The sequence below is a fragment of the Hyperoodon ampullatus genome (genome assembly GCF_949752795.1).
Source record: "Hyperoodon ampullatus genome assembly, chromosome: 2".
Classification (NCBI taxonomy): domain Eukaryota; kingdom Metazoa; phylum Chordata; class Mammalia; order Artiodactyla; family Ziphiidae; genus Hyperoodon; species Hyperoodon ampullatus.
Window position 1 is genome coordinate 103,309,118 of NC_136915.1, and position 16,867 is coordinate 103,325,984.

Below are 16,867 nucleotides of genomic sequence, written 5' to 3' on the forward strand. Positions count from 1 at the left end.
GAGACCTTGAATAATTTAATCAAGGGTGTTGCTGAATGCCTGCTCAGAAGAGCTCGGGGTGAGAGATTCGAGATTTATAGGTGAACTTCCTGGCATCTTTAGAAAAGCAGCAACCTCTGAGTTGGATTCCCTGACAGGCAGCCCTGTAGGGCATAGTGACTGTGGGGCAGAGGTTGTAATCCATAGAGAGTAGGTGCCAGGAGTCCCTTGTCAGGGTGGTACTGGGGAGTAGTAGTAGCCTCCCACAGGCGTGCCCTGGACCCAGCAGAGGGTCTCTGTCACACGGGAGTGTCCCTGTGAGGGCTGCTTTGCTCAGGGATTTGTTGGGAATTTGAACGGCAGAGTCGGAATGGAGAGGGAGCTTGCTCTTTGGGAATCTTAGTAGAACTGTCAGAGGGGAATAATGAAGAGCAGCAAACTTGATATGCCTGATGACACCGAGATCATCTTTGGAGGACTGGCTGGGTCCTAAGCAGATGACAAGTGACTCTTTTCTAACAAAGAGGTTAGTGGTCTGGTTTTGTGATACCTGCCATCTCCAGAGGGTATCCAGTTAACTTGCTGGGAAAACGGCACAGACTCCAGCCGACCTCGCCTAACCTTTGGGTTTGGGAGCACCAGTTCCCTGAGTTCAATACAGCGGCTGCCAGTACTGTTGATGACCAGTTTGAGAGTGCCTGTGTTAGGACCCTTGGTCATTATCCCCCATCCTCACAGCTGTCCCAGGACGGTGGGAGGTGGGACCCCCGTTCAACAGGTGATACAAGTGAGACGCAGAGAGACAGCACTATTTGCCTGAAGTTATGAGGTTGGTAGGGACCCTCAGGTTTAAGGCCCCATTTAGCCCTCCTTTGGAAGCCATGCTTTTCTCCCTGGGCTGTGCTGGGTGGAGAGCAGCAGAGTAACTGATAGGGAAAAAAGGGAGTGGAGGGTAAGCCATGTGACTAATGTACTAAAATGCATTGTCCAAAAGAGGCTGCCTGAGCGGTAGCGGGATCTGTGCTTTTGTTCCGAGGCCGTTTCCAAGTCAGTTTGTGCTGTGTCCAGCACCGCCCCCGCAGGCAGTGCCGAGAGGAAGCAGCCAGGCCCCCGCAGTCGCAGTTGGTGGAGAAAGGACAGGTAGTGGGCGGTGGTAGACAAGGAAAGGGAAGATTAACTGGTGGAGCTGCTTTCCCCAAATAGAAATAGACAGACAACAGAAAGAGGGCAAAATCTTCTTCCCAGGAAATGCTGACTGTAAGTGGGAACGGTCTAGGAATCGATGGGGATTCTGGTCAGAGTGAGACGGGCTTTACAGCAGCACCCCCAGAGCTCAGCTCTAGAATCGCCTGAATACAAGCATTTACACACTCACACACGTGCAGGTACAGACACATGCCCAGGCCTCCAGCATGTTATTGCTTGCCCCCGACCCCTGACTTATCTTTACTCATGTGGGCAGATGATGCATGGAGACAGGCTGAGAGATAAAGATACAAGGATTCCTTTGGCTGACACACCTGCCCAGCAAAGATGCGTAGGTGATCCAGACAACTCAGATGGAGTTGGAAAAACACCAAGTGCACATGTGTTTGAAAAATCCTTTCAGTGGTTTGGTAGCCTACTCCCTGTCTCCTGTTTCTCTTAGACACCGTGGACTGATGGTCTTCACCACTGGCGGGCCCTCTCCTGGAGGGTACTTGGCACATCCTTGACATCACGGCAATTGGAGCTCTGGGGATGAACGTTTGGGTACTGATGCAGTGAAGCAGCAGCCATACTGGCCTCAAAGCTCTGCATGCTGGAAAGCACTTGGAAGGCAGCCTTTTTGTTGGACTTCTCTATGTAGTCCGGGCTCAGACAGTAATTCAGAGCAGTAATTCAGGACCAGTGATTTTTATAAAAGCTGTATAACAGGTCTTTTTCCCTTGACAAGGACCAGCACAGCATGCAGCCCACATTGAGTTGATAGGGTGAGCTTTCCATCGGCCCCTTACTTGACAGTGCATGGAGGGCTCTCGGCTCTGGGCCTGATGCACACTGTCCTGAGTCCTGCTCCCAGCCTCAACCACTTAATGCTGTTTTAGTATAGAAGCCACACTGTACACTGCAACATTGTATAGCTGAGCGCTGCACTCGCAGCTCCCATTATTGAGCCCCCGCTGTATACAGGGCATTTTACAAACAGGGAAATTTCTGAGTAGTCGCTCCAATAACCTCCTCCCCCAGGAGCATTTGGGTGGGAGAGCCTTGGGCAAAGTTTCCTGGACCACCTGCCTCCTAATCACCTGGGGTGCTGATGAAAAGGGCAGATTCCTGTTGTCTCTCCCCTCCGGACTATTTCTCTGGGGATGGGGCCAGTGAATCTGTACTTCATCTGCACCCCAGGTGGCTTGTCTGCACATTCAAGTTTGAGAAGCACTGGTTTAGGGTTTTGGGCTTGGAGGATGAGAAACCTTCCTGGGGTTGTCAGGTAATAGGCTCTTATCTGGTTTACCTCTGATGTTACCAGGGGAACTGTAGAGATCGCTTCTCCTTTGGGGACTGTTGGGCCCTTTAAGGGCCAGGCTGGGCCAGTTGGGGTCGGGTCGAGGAATGGCTGGCCCCTGAGAGGCTGTTTCCAGCCCTGGGTGGTTCCCCACCCACTCTGGCCCCGGTAGTGTTCAGCCTGCAGGAATTGACACTCAGTGAAAGAATTTTGATTTCCAGTGGAATTTGTGCTGTCACAGGATTTGACCCGTGGGACCAGTGAAGAGATTGATGGGTTAGGGGAGCACGTGACTTGGCAGATGGCAGAACAGTGATAGATGTGAGAGCAGTTGGAGAAAGTGGGAACAGAGTAAGAGGAGGAGTGCCTCGGTCTGGCCTGGCCAAGGTGGGGTCCTGGGGAACAGTGATTCCAGACTTAGTCTAAACAGCTCATTCTAAGACTGATCAGACACATGGGAAAACTTTCCCAAATTGCTTATTGTTTCTCACAGTGAGTCCTTTTGAAGTGGTTGTCTTTGGCAGCCCAGAGTGTTGGGTGCACTGCTTTGTGTTCTCCAAGGTCATGGTCCAGTCATGACTTCTAGCAGTAGCTTCAAAGGCAGATTCCATAGCTCTGGTAAGTTCATCAAGTTCAGAGTGTGAGAATGAGCATAAGGAATACTTATGCTACAAAATCTTCCAGTTGCTCTTCAAATCAGTGCAGCAGAGCGGGTCTGAATTGAGGCAGTGGGTTCACATCCTGCTCTGCCACTTGCTATGACTTTGGGGAGTCACTTAACCTCTGGGAGCCTCCGTTTCCTCATTTATAAAATGCAGACAATAATACCACTTAGGGTTATTGTTAGGATTGAACAAGATTAATATAAGAAAGCACTTGGTAAAGTGCTCTTTAAATTGGGATGGGGAGTGGAGTGATTGGCAGTGAGACACGCCCCTGGATAAGCAAACAACATCTCTTAGCTGTTTCCTTAGTTGCCCAGTTAAAATAAAACACCAGAGTTGACCAGAACACATCTATTTCTGGACTCTAATTTAGCAATAGATTGTAGTGATAAATTACGCTACAGGGATTAGAGATGGTATCACTGAAAGAGTCTCTGGAACAACTGAAGCCTCCCTGCCCTTTGAAGGAATTAACCAGGGCTTATCCTAGGGAGATATTGATAAAGCAGAAGTTTGACCACAGAAAGTCTGCATGTGGTTTTGTTAGCTAAGTAGTAGGTTAATAGGAGGGATGCTGTGCAGGGGGAGGGGGTTTGACTGTGTGTTAAAAGCTTCTTTATCATCTATCTCCAAGGAACACATACTCTGCTTCACCAAGTCAAGTCACCATTCTTTGCCATGTGTGGATAGTAATAGCAGTAATAATAACCACAGTTATTTCACATCCCTGTGACTATGTGGTGAGATCATTATCCCCATTGCATAGATGATGAAACTGAGGTTTTTCAGAGGCTTGTCAACTGAAATAAAACACAACATGAGAGCTGTGAGCTCACTTTTATTTGGGGCTTCCTGAGGACTAAAGCCTGGGAGACAGCCTCTCAGATGGCTCTGAGGAACTGCTCTGAAGAGGTAGTGGGGGAGGTCAGCATATATATGACTTGATGAAAGGGGTACATGCAAGCAGGCACACATCTTTTGTTGTTGTTGTTGTTTTTGTTGTTGTTGTTGTTGTTTTTTATTGCGGTACACGGGCCTCTCACTGTTGTGGCCTCTCCCGTTGCAGAGCACAGGCTCTGGACGCGCAGGCTCAGCGGCCATGGCTCACGGGCCCAGCCGCTCCGCGGCATGTGGGGTCTTCCCGGACCGGGGCATGAACCCGTGTCCCCTGCATCGGCAGGCGGACTCTCAACCACAGCGCCACCAGGGAAGCCCCCAGGCACACATCTTGGTAGAAGGTTGCTGCTAGTCACGAGGAGCAGACGTCTCCATTAATGATTTTAGTGCTTTTCTAGGTATGAGAAGATACGAGAAATTGGGTTCATAAAATTTTCTCCTGAAAATGTCTAACTGTCTGAAGGGCTGTTCTGCCAGTTTTCCCAGAGCACAGAGTGCCTCATTCCTGATCTCTGCCCTGAACTCCTTTCAGGGTGTGTCGAAGGTCAGCAACTGCAGGGGCTAGTGACTTCATCCTTTTAGAGCCACTGGTGAGCGACATTCTTTAATTGGCAGATTCAGTAACTTGTGCAAGCTCACACATCAGGTAGGGGCAGAACCAAAATCTGACCGTCTGTCTCTGTAGTATGTGTGTGTGCAAGGCTTCTGTCCTGCCTGGGAGACCTCGGGGAAGAGGGCCCATGGGTGAAGGAAGGAGGACTGATGTCAGGGCGGCCTGTGGGACGGAGTTTGAGGGAACTTATTCTTGGCCACTGGGGGGCTCCTTTGGTGGGGCTCCTGGGTTGACTCTTCACAGTTGGGGGTAGGGGTGCCAGTCTTCATAGGTGGTTAATGTCCAGGTCATGACCCCTGGGCTTTGCACAGTGGTTGATTCCTTTCCTAATTTCAACATTGACCCACAGCAGCGTGCGCTCATCGTCACCCTGGAACACCACCCAGGAAGTTCATCTGGGGTAAAATGATGCAACAGCCTGCTTTCCTTAGGGGGCCTGAAAACACACACACACACACACACACACACACACACACACACACACACCTGTGTGTGTACCTCTTGGGGTCATTTGCTCTAACTTTTGCCTGTTTCTGTGGGTGCTTTAAGTTCATCTAGAATCTATGGGAATTGCTTTTAATTTTGAATTTGTAAGAATGAGAAGTAACTGATTCTCTGTATTGGTTTAGGGTTTCCTTTCTTCTCTTCTTGTCCAAAAGTGTAGGGTGACAGTGTGTCCCAGATTTTTTTGGACAGACCAAAGCTTAAGTATTTTGCTGTGTTGTCCCAATAAAAAAAAGTCCTAGAAAATAAGTTTAGGCGAATTATGATCAAATCAAGTCAGTAATTTTACAATGAAATGTGCCTTACCTACAGAAATTCTAAAGTTCACAGTATTAGGCTTTGAAAAAATATGATCACTGTTGATAGAGAAGAAGTGACAGTCTTTTTTTGGGTCTTGGAGTGGCAGAAAGAGAATAGTAAGTAGGGAGTAAAGATCAGCTTACTCTTTGCCGGGGGCAGGTGGGATGGGTGGGTGTTGGCACCGTGTGTGTGTGTGTGTGTGTGTGTGTGTGTGTGTGTGTGTGTGTGTGTGTGTGTGTAGAAGTTTCTTAAATTCAAAATGAAATTTATAACGTTTTTTTTTAACAATATATTTTTTAATTTAATTAATTTATTTTTGGCTGCGTTGGGTCTTCGTTGCCGTGCATGGGCTTTCTCTACTTGTGGCGAGCAGGGGTACACTTTGTTGCAGTGTGCAGGTTTTTCATTGTGGTGGCTTCTCTTGTTGCAGAGCACAGGCTCTAGGTGCACGGGCTTCAGTAGTTGTGGCACGCAGTCTCAGTAGTTGTGGTACACGGGCTTAGTTGCTCAGCAGTATGTGGGATCTTCCCAGACCAGGGCTTGAACCCGTGTCCCCTGTGTTGGTGGGTGGATTCTTAACCACTGCACCACCAAGGAAGTCCTGTAACATGTTTTGCTGAGGGTTAGTTAACATGGCATAAATGTGCTAGCGGATTATCTTTTATTATTTTTTTTCAGGGAAAGAAATAGAGAGAGGCACAAATCACCCCGGAATAAAGATGGCAGAGGGTCAGAAAAATCTGTCACCATTCAAGCTCCCACCGGAGAGCCCTTGTTGGCTAATGATTCTACTCGGACGGAGGAAGCTCAGGTAAGGATCAAAGGCAGTCTGTAAGTACACTGGCACTTGATCAAGCCTCTTTTCTGTAAATGTTTTCCTAAGTCTTGTTGTAATAGGTTCTCTTGGGTTTTTATCTTTATTTTTCTAGCATGTTAATTAGTTTATCTATATCCTGTGGTTTCTTGTTGGTCTAAGGACAGCCTGACCTATCATTGGCTAGCTTGAGGATTCTTCTGAAGTGTGATTGGTTGGCCTGCTTTGAATGGTGTTGAAAAGAAGCCAGCAAGGCTGACGACAGAGCAGAGAAGGGAAAGTTGCAGGCTCCAGGCTCTGGAGACTCATTCCAAAGTAGAACGGTGTAAGAGAGAAGGAAACTCGCTCTCCAGAGACCCTAAGTCATGTTGGGAAGAAGAGCTCAGAGGTTAGGACAGCCCAGACGAAGCCTCACTAAACCTGGAGCTGTACACTTAGATGCCTGCTAGGGAAACATAGGTGAGTGAAATAGACCCTGGGTTACACAGAAGAGGCAAAAATATATCAGGCTAGCTTGGGAGTAAATAGCAATCTGTGTGGCATGTCAGTGTCAGGATTGTGGCGTGAAGTGATGGAATCTGGCACCTGGAGAATGCATTTCCTCTGTCAAGGAAACAGCAGGAATGCAGGAATTAAGTGTTCCTGGGTCTTGCAATATTTAAGAAAAGCTGGAAGTTAGGATTTTATGTGAAATCATCCAATTTTAAAATATGGACTATTTATTAATTTTTTTGAAACATTGTGTGTGTTCTTCTCTCTGGGTCCCAACTGTCTCACAGTCTACTTGATTTGAATAAACATCTGAGCTATACTCAGAAACATGTTTGCACAGCCCCTTGAAGTATATGCATGTCTAGTCTTAGCCCCAGATAAACTGATGTGTGCCCACACAGCTGTAAAGATATAGATAAGCATGTATCTGTGTGTACCTATGGGTACAGACAGATGTGCATTTATAAGCAGATGTATGGACTGAAATTGGAATTCTTCAGAGCATCCAAGATGCTCTTAGAAGCCAAAGCTGCAGTTGTGGTTGAATGTGGGGTTTGTTCAGTGGTAAGTAAATGCCTTTAGTCCTTACTATTGCACAGCCTGCCTTGGCTCTGGGGCAGTCATAGGGATGGAGAGCCAGAGGGCCAGAGGAATGGTTGGATGGATGGGGCCAATCCTAAGACTGGACCACCCTTAAGTGCTGCAGGGGTCAGTTTCCTCCTGGATGTGAATTCAGAGGTGCTGGTGGCCCACTGTGAAGGCATTTCGTCTGTCATCTTCTCTACATCTTGTAGCTCACTAGGAAGCTACATTAGGAAGCTGTTGGTGTTTACACCAGGGAAAAGCATTGAAGTGGGCATTTGGAGGCTGTACTTCTCAGCAGCTATGTGACTTGACTTTGGGCATTCACAACCTTTGTGGGCCTCAGTTTCTTCATTGAAAATCCAGGGGATTGAGATAGAGGATCTAAGATCCTTTCTCTTCTAAGAACCTCAGTCTTGGGAAGATTGTTGGACATCTTCATTTTTTAGGCACAGATGTACACATATTCTTAAAATGGACAGGGGATTTAGTTAGCAACTCTTTGGCAAGAAAAAGGGTGAGTAGCTAAATCAGCTACATAACAAAATGACCACGATACTAGTGATCATTATTTCAACACTGATCATCAACTGAATATTAGGCCCAATACAAAACATGGAATCCAATATTTGCCTTCACTAAGAGTGTTACAAAGTAACTTTACTGATCTGTAAACTCACCTTATGTTAAAGCAAGTTGTCCTTCTTTGAATGTGTGGCTGTTTCTTCTCGTGCTTGTGTTTTTTTCTTTTGCAAAATTGAAGTAAATTCACACAGAGAAATGAACAGATCTTAAGTGTACAGTTTGAAAAGTTGTAATAGCTGAATAAACCCATATAACCCACATTCCTATCAAGATATATTTCTTTCACTCTAGAAAGTTCTCTTTTGCTTTCCCAGTCAATCCCTGCCCCCAAACCCCTCTAAGGCAAGCCCTGCTTTGATTTCTATCACTGTAGATTAGTTTTGCCTGTTTTAGAATTTAATATAATTGGAATCATATTCTTTTGTTTTGGACTTTTTTTTCACTCAGCATAATAACTTTGAGATTCATCCATGTTTTGCTGTGTTTCAGCAATTCATTCTTTTTTATTTTTGCTGAGTAGTGTTCTAGTGTATGAATATACCACAATTTGTTATCCATTCTCCTGGTGGATAGACATTTGGGTTGCATCGTTTTGGGCATGAAAATAAAGATGTAAAGAACATTCTGGTTCAAATCTTTTTGTGGACATATGTTTTCATTTATTTGGGGTAAAAATCTGGGAGTAGAATTGCTGGGCCATACGGTTAAGTGTAAATCTACATTTATATGAAACTACCAGACCAGTTTTCAAGAGTGATTGTACCATTTTAAACTTCTACCAGCAGTGAAAGAGTAGCGGTTGCTTCTGGCTGTTATCTTAACTCGTAACTTCCCTCATATTACTTGATACTTGTAACTTTCCGAGTTGAAGAACTATTGTTCCCAGATCCAAACCTTCCCTGCCGCCACCACTATTTCTTGCCATAGCTTATACATTTCATGAATCATAATTTTTTTTTTTTTTTTTTTTTTTTGCGGTACGCAGGCCTCTCACTGTTGGGGCCTCTCCCGTTACGGAGCACAGGCTCCAGACACGCAGGCTCAGCGGCCATGGCTCATGGGCTTATTAGCCGCTCTGCGGCATGTGGGATCTTCCCGGACCGGGGCACGAACCCGTGTCCCCTGCATCGGCGGGCGGACTCTCAACCACTGCGCCACCAGGGAAGCCCTCATAAGTTTTTTGATTGTTACTAGATTTGAGGTTATCGTTTGGCTGTGAGATCTCTATCTTGCTGATTCAGCTATTAACTTAGATTTTTCTAAATTGGTATCTTATGCATTAATTGCACCCAACTTACCACCATGGCTGACTGTTTTTTCCAAGTTAAATCATATAGTCAAATTTCTGAGGCAAAAACCTCTTTGGACCCAATGTGGCTTTTCATTGTCTTCTTGCTCTTTTGTTGCTTTGGAACGACGTCGTAGTTGCTAGAGAAGTAGAGAAATTGTTTAAAACCCTGGCAACTGGGTCATGTTAAATGAAGAGACAATCGCTCCAAACTACCTCAGACTTTAAAAAGCAAGAGAAAGTGAGACAGTGAAAGCAAGAAAGTAAAAGTCACGCATTTTAGTAATCTCAGTATTTTTATGTTCTTGATGTTTAGTTTGCCATGAGAACATGTGTTTAGGGAGGAATTTTTGAGCTGTCCTGGCCAGAGATACTTGTATCTGCTTAGCTTGTTCAATGAGAAGTGTTGTCAGATTGCTTGATACTTATTGAAAACATCATGGAGTTTTAAAAAATGTGTGTACCAACTACAGGTGGCTTTTGATTTGTATGTAGCCATGTAAGTTTCCCTCCTGTGCAAGATCTTCCCTCCTCAGAGCTCCTGGAGGGCATAGTAATACTCCCCACTCAGGGGTTGGGCTTTAAAGTAAACCTTTATCGCCCAGCCATGAATCAAGAAGGAAATGCAGAGGGTTCTCTCCTTAGGCGGTAGGTGAGCTCGCACACATTAGTCTAACAGCAGGATTGTCTATTCCCGAGCCTCTCAGGGATGCCAACACAGTGGATGATAATCACTGTTGTAGTCATGAATCACTCAAACACGCAAACAGGTCAAATTATGTTTTCTCTGTTTGAAAAGTTAAATATATAGTACATTTTGAAAAATTTCAATGAAAATTGTTAAAGTTAAAAAATTCCTCTATTTAAAGAGCTAAGCCTCCATTTCCCAGGAAGCCCACTCATGTGGGTTGGTTGAAGGAGGTGGGCCCTCCCTGTCCCCCGTGCCTCCGCGGGCTTTGTGGCTTTTACACGTGACCTGCCATGTGGCTCTTCATCCTCACTGTTCTCTCGCTGTCAGGATGACAACTGGGGGGAGACCACCACGGCCATCACAGGCACGTCAGAGCACAGCATCTCGCAGGAGGACATCGCCCGCATCAGCAAGGACATGGAGGACAGCGTGGGGCTGGACTGCAGGCGCTACCTGGGCCTCACCGTCGCCACGGTGCTCGGACTCCTGGTCTTCCTCACCCCCATCGCCTTCATCCTGCTGCCCCCCATCCTGTGGCGGGAAGAGCTGGAGCCTTGTGGCACCATCTGCGAGGGACTCTTCATCTCCATGGCATTCAAGCTCCTGATTCTGCTCATTGGGACCTGGGCGCTGTTTTTCCGCAAGCAGAGAGCCGACGTGCCGCGGATCTTCGTGTTCCGTGCCCTCTTGTTGGTCCTCATCTTTCTCTTCGTGGTTTCCTATTGGCTTTTTTACGGGGTCCGCATTTTGGACTCTCGGGACCGAAATTACCAGGGCATCGTGCAATACGCCGTCTCCCTCGTGGACGCCCTCCTCTTCATCCACTACCTGGCCGTTGTCCTGCTGGAGCTCAGACAGCTGCAGCCCATGTTCACGCTGCAGGTGGTCCGCTCCACTGATGGCGAGTCCCGCTTCTACAGCTTTGGACACCTGAGGTGAGGGGGATCGTCTAGGGGCAGAAGGACCACTGATGTCTTGCTGAAAGACAGCTAGTCTTCAACAAGTGAGGGGTGACGGCAGGCGCCAAGAGCCGGGACCGGGCTCTGACTCTTATTTCCCGGTTTTGGGAGGAGGGTGTGTGTGTGTGTGTGTGTGTGTGTGTGTGTGTGTGTGTGTGTGTGTGTGTGTGTGTGTGTGTGTGTGTGTGTGTGTGTGTGTGTGTGTGTGTGTGTGTGTGTGTGTGTGTGTGTGTGTGTGTAGGTGGGGTTGTTCTTTGCTGATTTTTAGATGGGGTGGCACAGGTACTGGCTTCCCTGGTGACGCAGTGGTTGAGAGACCACCTGCCGATGCAGGGGACATGGGTTCATGCCCCGGTCTGGGAAGATCCCACATGCCGCAGAGCGGCTGGGCCCGTGAGCCATGGCCACTGAGCCTGCACATCCGGAGCCTGTGCTCCACAACGGGAGAGGCCACAACAGTGAGAGGCCCACGTACAGCAAAAAAAAAAAAGAAAATAATGGAGAAAGGAAACCTTAGTGATGGCTGCTGACGTTGCTCCAGAAACGGTCCTGTGAACCATAGAGTCATCAGCTGTTCCATTTTGTTCATAATGGTACATCTGGTTTACACCATTGTCCCAGTGGAATTATTAATCATTCCTTTTCTCCCCACTCTCAGAAGTGTCCTGGTTTGGGCAGTAACTTATATGGTCACCTTAGTGATCCTCCAGTAAAGACTCAAGTACAAGTTTGGAAGAGTTGAGTGTTTTAAAAATGTGTGCGCATGAGAAGAAGTTAGAAATACATTAAGATGTCATATTTTAAATCTGTGCATAAAATCAATTATTTTGTGGTTAACTAAAAGAGTGATCATCATTATGTATTTTATTTTGTTTTTATTTACCCTGAGGTAAGCACTTTGTATAGATTGTCTTCACAGAACTCTTTGGTGTGGGTACTATTAATCCCTATATTACACATGAGGAGATGGGCGTTTAGGGAATTTAAGTAATTTATACAAAAGAACATGACTAGCTTTGTTTAGGATCCACTAGATGCCATGAAGCCAGACCTAAGTTAATGCCCGCATTATGGCATCTCTCACTTGGTGTCATTGGCCCATTTTTCTATGTTTTCTTCCACAAACTGTGGGCTCCCGGAGGACAGGTGCTGTGTCTTACTCTTCTTTGCATCTTCAGTGCCTGGCCTAGAGCATAGCACATGGTTGGCATTCAGATGGTTACCGGATGAGAGAATGACCTGGGATGTGTGACACTGTCCTCTCCTAGGGCTCTCCTCCCTCCTCTGCATCAACATGTATGTCGACGTGTGTAACCTGCTTGGCGTATGGTAAGCACTTTGTTGGTTGTAGCTGTTACTGCTGTGATACTGCAAAGAAGCCAAGATGGCAAGGGCACCTTAGTGGAGAACAGAACAATGGGCTTTGTCATATTTTTGGCTGGGGCCCGGGGAGGTGGTCCAACCTCGGTTTGGAGTCAGTGATACTGCCAAACCATCTCGGTGTTGGCACGGATCTTCTTTCATTCCTCTGGCTCAGATGTACCGCCTGAGGACTGGGTGGTTTAGCATTCAAGGCCTGTGCCACTTTGACCGATCCTTGGAGGGAACCGGTGTCTGATTCACAGGCTCTACGCAGTGAAATCAGGTGTATTGAGTCCTTTGCAGATGCCAGAGGGGCTCTGAAGGCAAGTAAGTCTCTGCTGCCTATTCATCTTAGGCAGCTTTCTTTCCCCATATTCTACATTGGAGAATGACCAGCAGACTTGTATTAAACGTCTGCTGCGTACAGAGCCCGGACCTGGGGACTCTGGAGACACAGGGTGGCTGCCTCCAAAGCTGTATTCCAGAACTCCTTGGAGGGGGGCCAGTGCCACACTGTGCAGTGCACAGTTGCAGACACAGGCCTTGGAATGGGCGACAGCAACACAGGAGGATGGGGTGGACTTCAGGCAGTGACAGAGATAAAGCCCGGCCACACATCTATCTCAGGACTGGACACGTTTTGCTAAAGGTCAGGAGGGTGGAGAGAAGTCCAGCTCTGGTCACAGAGAGATGAGTGACATTGGGACTCTGTAAATATAAGTAGTTAATACACTGGCCCGTGGTGAGGCCTGCTGTGGTTTTGTGTTTTGGCTCAGCCCTAGTTGTGTGAATCCCACCTGCGGAGGTGGAAAAGGGAAGGGAGTCTTCCCACTTTAGGTAGTCCAGGCAGTGGGGCTGGCTCCCTCCGTGGGCTCCCATGTCCCTCTTCCCTCTAGGACTGCTTGCTCTGCATGCTGGATCAGGGTAGAGGTGGGGAGGGGACACACAGAACAGCCCCAGGGCAGTGTACCACGGTATGTTCAGAAAATTGTGGGTCGTCCCGGTTCCTCACCAGATGGTTGCACCAGCCAGGGGTAGACCTGGGCAGGAGACGCAGGGCCCACAGTGCCGTGTGGCCCAGGGCTTGCCGCGGACCCCTCGGGGTTGTCCTCACCATGACCAAACAGCTGCCTAGTCCTTACTTGCTATCCCTGAAGCCACTCACCCTAGCTCCCCAGGGAGACGGAAGGCGGCCCGGGGGTGGCCCCGTATCTTCCTTCCGGCCCCTCTGCAGGACCATTTGTTTTCCTCCTCTCCTGCCTTCATAAGGCCTCTCTTGCCCCTCACATGGAGACCCTGGTTGTGGGGTGGAAAGATGGCCGGGGAAGGAGAGGTGTCTTTACTCCCGGAGCCCTCGGGCAAGGCCAGCCACCCACGCGACAGCCAGGCTGTGAGATCTGGGGCGGGCTCGGGATCCGTCTCTCCCTGCTGTCCCCCGTGGGCCTGTCACCCGCCGAGCCTTGGGCTAAATCTGGTCTAAACCCATTGGTGGCTGGAAGAGTCACTGGGTCAGAAATAGAACTTCTAAGCCCTTTTGTAAAGTGTCGAAACAGGAGGGAAGGGGGAATCGGAATAGACACAAAGCGGGTTCCGGGGATCAGAATAGTAGGTCATCCCCAGACCCGCCCGGAATCAGGCCAGTCTGCTCTCCCGTTATGTAAGGCCCTCCCCGGAGCAGCGGCCTACTGGGCTGAGATGCAGAGCGATGGTGAGTTCTTTTGTTGTTTTGTTTTCAAAGGTGATTTTATAAAGTCAACTGAGCTATTTTTGAGAGTAGTCAGAAAAATATCTATTCTTTAGTGTCTTAAAATATGTTTCTCCTTAGCTCTCATAAAAGGTATTTGCAGGGACTTGGCTTGTTGGCAGGAATGGGGGTTTGGGCTTATTTGAAAACTTTCAGAAATGTAAAAGGTTCCAGTTGTACAAAGTGAGACCCCAAAGTAGATTAAGATACATCCCAGTGACGTAGGGATTACCAGGGCTCTTCGGGATGTCTCCCTTTCCCCTCCTCGCTGCTGTCAGGGGTGGGGGCGGGTGCTGTAGTGGTGTCGCCCCTTTACAATTGAGGGCCCCGAGCCATAGGTTCAGGGACCTGCTTGAGACCGCAAGGAACCAGCGCCCTCCTGTGCATCACACTCTGTCCCTGTGTTCTCCGCAGCATCCCGGGGTCTTGCCACGTTGGGTTCGTAATTCTCCACACATACCTTACGTGTCACTTTTCTTGGCCAAGTTCTCGCAATGAGTTGCTAACTTTTCCAGGATTTCACCAAACACTAGGTTTTGATCTGACTGTATCTGGGGAGAAACCCAGAAGAAAAAAGAGACTTAAAATGACATTTAATGATCCTCCTTAATGATTTCTCAGTTTTGAAATCTTTAAAGGTAAATCCTGTAAATATTGGAGCATAGCAGCCAGTGTAATTGACTGACTGAATCCAAGATGCAGAACAAAGCAACAACAATGGAAACCTTACCAGTTAACACTGACATAGACCTTAACGTGTGCCAGGCACCTTCTAAGCTCTTAACATGTAACCCATTGAATTGTCACAGCAATCCTGTGAGGTAGGCACTGTTACCCTCATTTTCAGGTGAGGAAACTGAGGCTTGGAGGAGTTACGTAGGTTGTCTATGACCACACAGTTTGTAATTGTGGGAGCCAGTATCTGAGCCCAGGCTGGTTCCAGAATGATCTTAACCGTTTCACCATGGTGCCCCTGAACAGATGTGTTCATGTTCACGTCACTGCTTTAAGAACGCATGAGTGGACTTGTAAGCATTTTTTGAGTGTTTACCGTGAACCAGGCTGGGTGCTAGATATTTTTGTACACCTTATTCTATCTCATTTAAATCATAGCTTCAGGGCTGGAAAGGAGGGTGTGAAGAGGATTGTCAGAGGTTGGCTGGCTCCCATTCTATGGTCGTTCCTTAGCCCACTGGTTCTTTTATTCAGTTGCTCAGCAAACAAAGCCTCTGCCTTATAACCACAGTAGTAAGTAGGTTTGAGCCTTTGTCTGGTCAAACTTTTTTTTTCTTAATTTACTTTTGGCTGCATTGGGTCTTCATTGCTGCACACGGGCTTTCTCTAGTTGCAGCGAGCGGGGGCTAGTCTTTGTTGCCGTGCAGGGGCTTCCTGTTGCGGTGGCTTCTCTTGTGGAGCACGGGCTCTAGGCACACAGGCTTCAGTAGTTGTGGCGCGCAGGCTCAGTAGTTGTGGCTTGCGGGCTCTAGAGCGCAGGCTCAGTAGTTGTGGCGCACGGGCTGAGTTGTTCTGTGGCATGTGGGATCTTCCCGGACCAGGGCTCGAACCCGTGTCCCCTGCATTGGCAGGCGGATTCTTAACCACTGTGCCACCAGGGAAGTCCCCTGGTCAAACATTTTTAACTTTCTGTTTGTCACATGTCCTGAAGAATAGCGGTCCCCAACCTTTTTGGCACCAGGGACCGGTTTCATGGAAGACAATTTTTCCATGGATGTGAGCGGTGGCGGGGGAGGGTGGGGGGGCAGCTCAGGAGGTAATGCGAGTGATGGGGAGCGACGGGGAGCAGCAGAAGAAGCTTTGCTCGCTCGTCCGCTGCTCACCTCCTGCTGTGTGGCCTGGTTCCTAACAGGCCGAGGACCGCTACTGGTCTGTGGCCTGGGGGTTGGGGACCCCTGCCAAAGAAGACCTCTTTTAACTATGGCTGTTAAAACCACCCCAAAACTTAGTAGTTAGGGTAACATTATTATCATTTCTCATAGTTCTGTGGGCTGGGCTCAGCTGGGAGGTTTTTTGGCTGGTCTGGCCAGTGGTCCCTGTGCAGTCACGTGGTGAATCCGCTGGGATTTTGCTGCTTTCTTGTCCAAGGTATTCTGTGGTTCTCCCCTTCCCCAGAGGGCCTTCCCTCTGGGGGAGTAGTGTCTTCATTAGTGTAGCTAGACAACTTCTCAGGGCTCCTAAGAACACACAAGCAGAGCTCTCTAAGCTCTCCTTTAAGGCTTAGGCCTGGAACTCGCCCAGTACTACTTGCACTGCATCCTCTTCTTAGAGCAAGTCAGAGCCCCAGCCCAGATTTAAGGGGCAAAGACTGCACCAGGTGGGGGCTATTGGAAGCGTTGGTTCATCAGGGTTCACTGTGTGGCAGGCGCCCACAACAACCTCAGGCCCTCATTCTCAGAGCCTGCATATTCTTATAGTTCTAAAAAATTTTAATTATTGACTTTGAGATCTCCAAGAGTCCAGAAGTAACATATTTCAAGTCAGGGAAAGAGCTGCTATAAGGAGGTACATGAACATCAATGGAGGGTGATAGCTGGTAGTCATCAGCAAGGACAGAAACCACAAAAGCAGATTGAACTCTTGTCTCAGTCCTCTGGGAAACTTGTCTATTCACAGTGACCCATTCTGTAAGATATCCATGTTGCCGAAGCCCCATTGTACCTAATTCAGCCAGCAGGTTTTTTAACTCAATGCTTCATTCATTGAGACTAAAAGTATCTTACAAATCGGCATTGACTGTGGACCATTTAATCAAAGTTCTGGTCACTGATCACAGAACCACCCATGCTTTAGAAGAAATGATTCTTGGATTGCTTTTCAAACAGTGGGAGTTTATGATCATGTATGGTTGTAGCATTGTGTTGAAAAGGAACGAATACAGACTGAATG

General features: G+C 47.9%; 1 protein-coding gene across 4 annotated transcripts in view; it reads left to right on the top strand.

The window, feature by feature from the left end:
- The window catches only part of VANGL1 (VANGL planar cell polarity protein 1), a gene marked incomplete at its 5' end in the record, with an annotated part of 38,304 nt that overhangs the window by 2,115 nt on the left and 19,322 nt on the right, over nt 1–16,867 (top strand). For 3 of the 4 annotated variants that reach the window (XM_079696852.1, XM_079696854.1, XM_079696853.1), the window contains 2 exons: nt 6,125–6,257; nt 10,226–10,833. In XM_079696852.1, coding sequence (XP_079552978.1) covers nt 6,125–6,257; nt 10,226–10,833 — 741 coding nt within the window. The remainder of the gene's footprint in view (nt 1–6,124; nt 6,258–10,225; nt 10,834–16,867) is intronic. The other variant, XM_079696855.1, reaches the window with a different exon arrangement.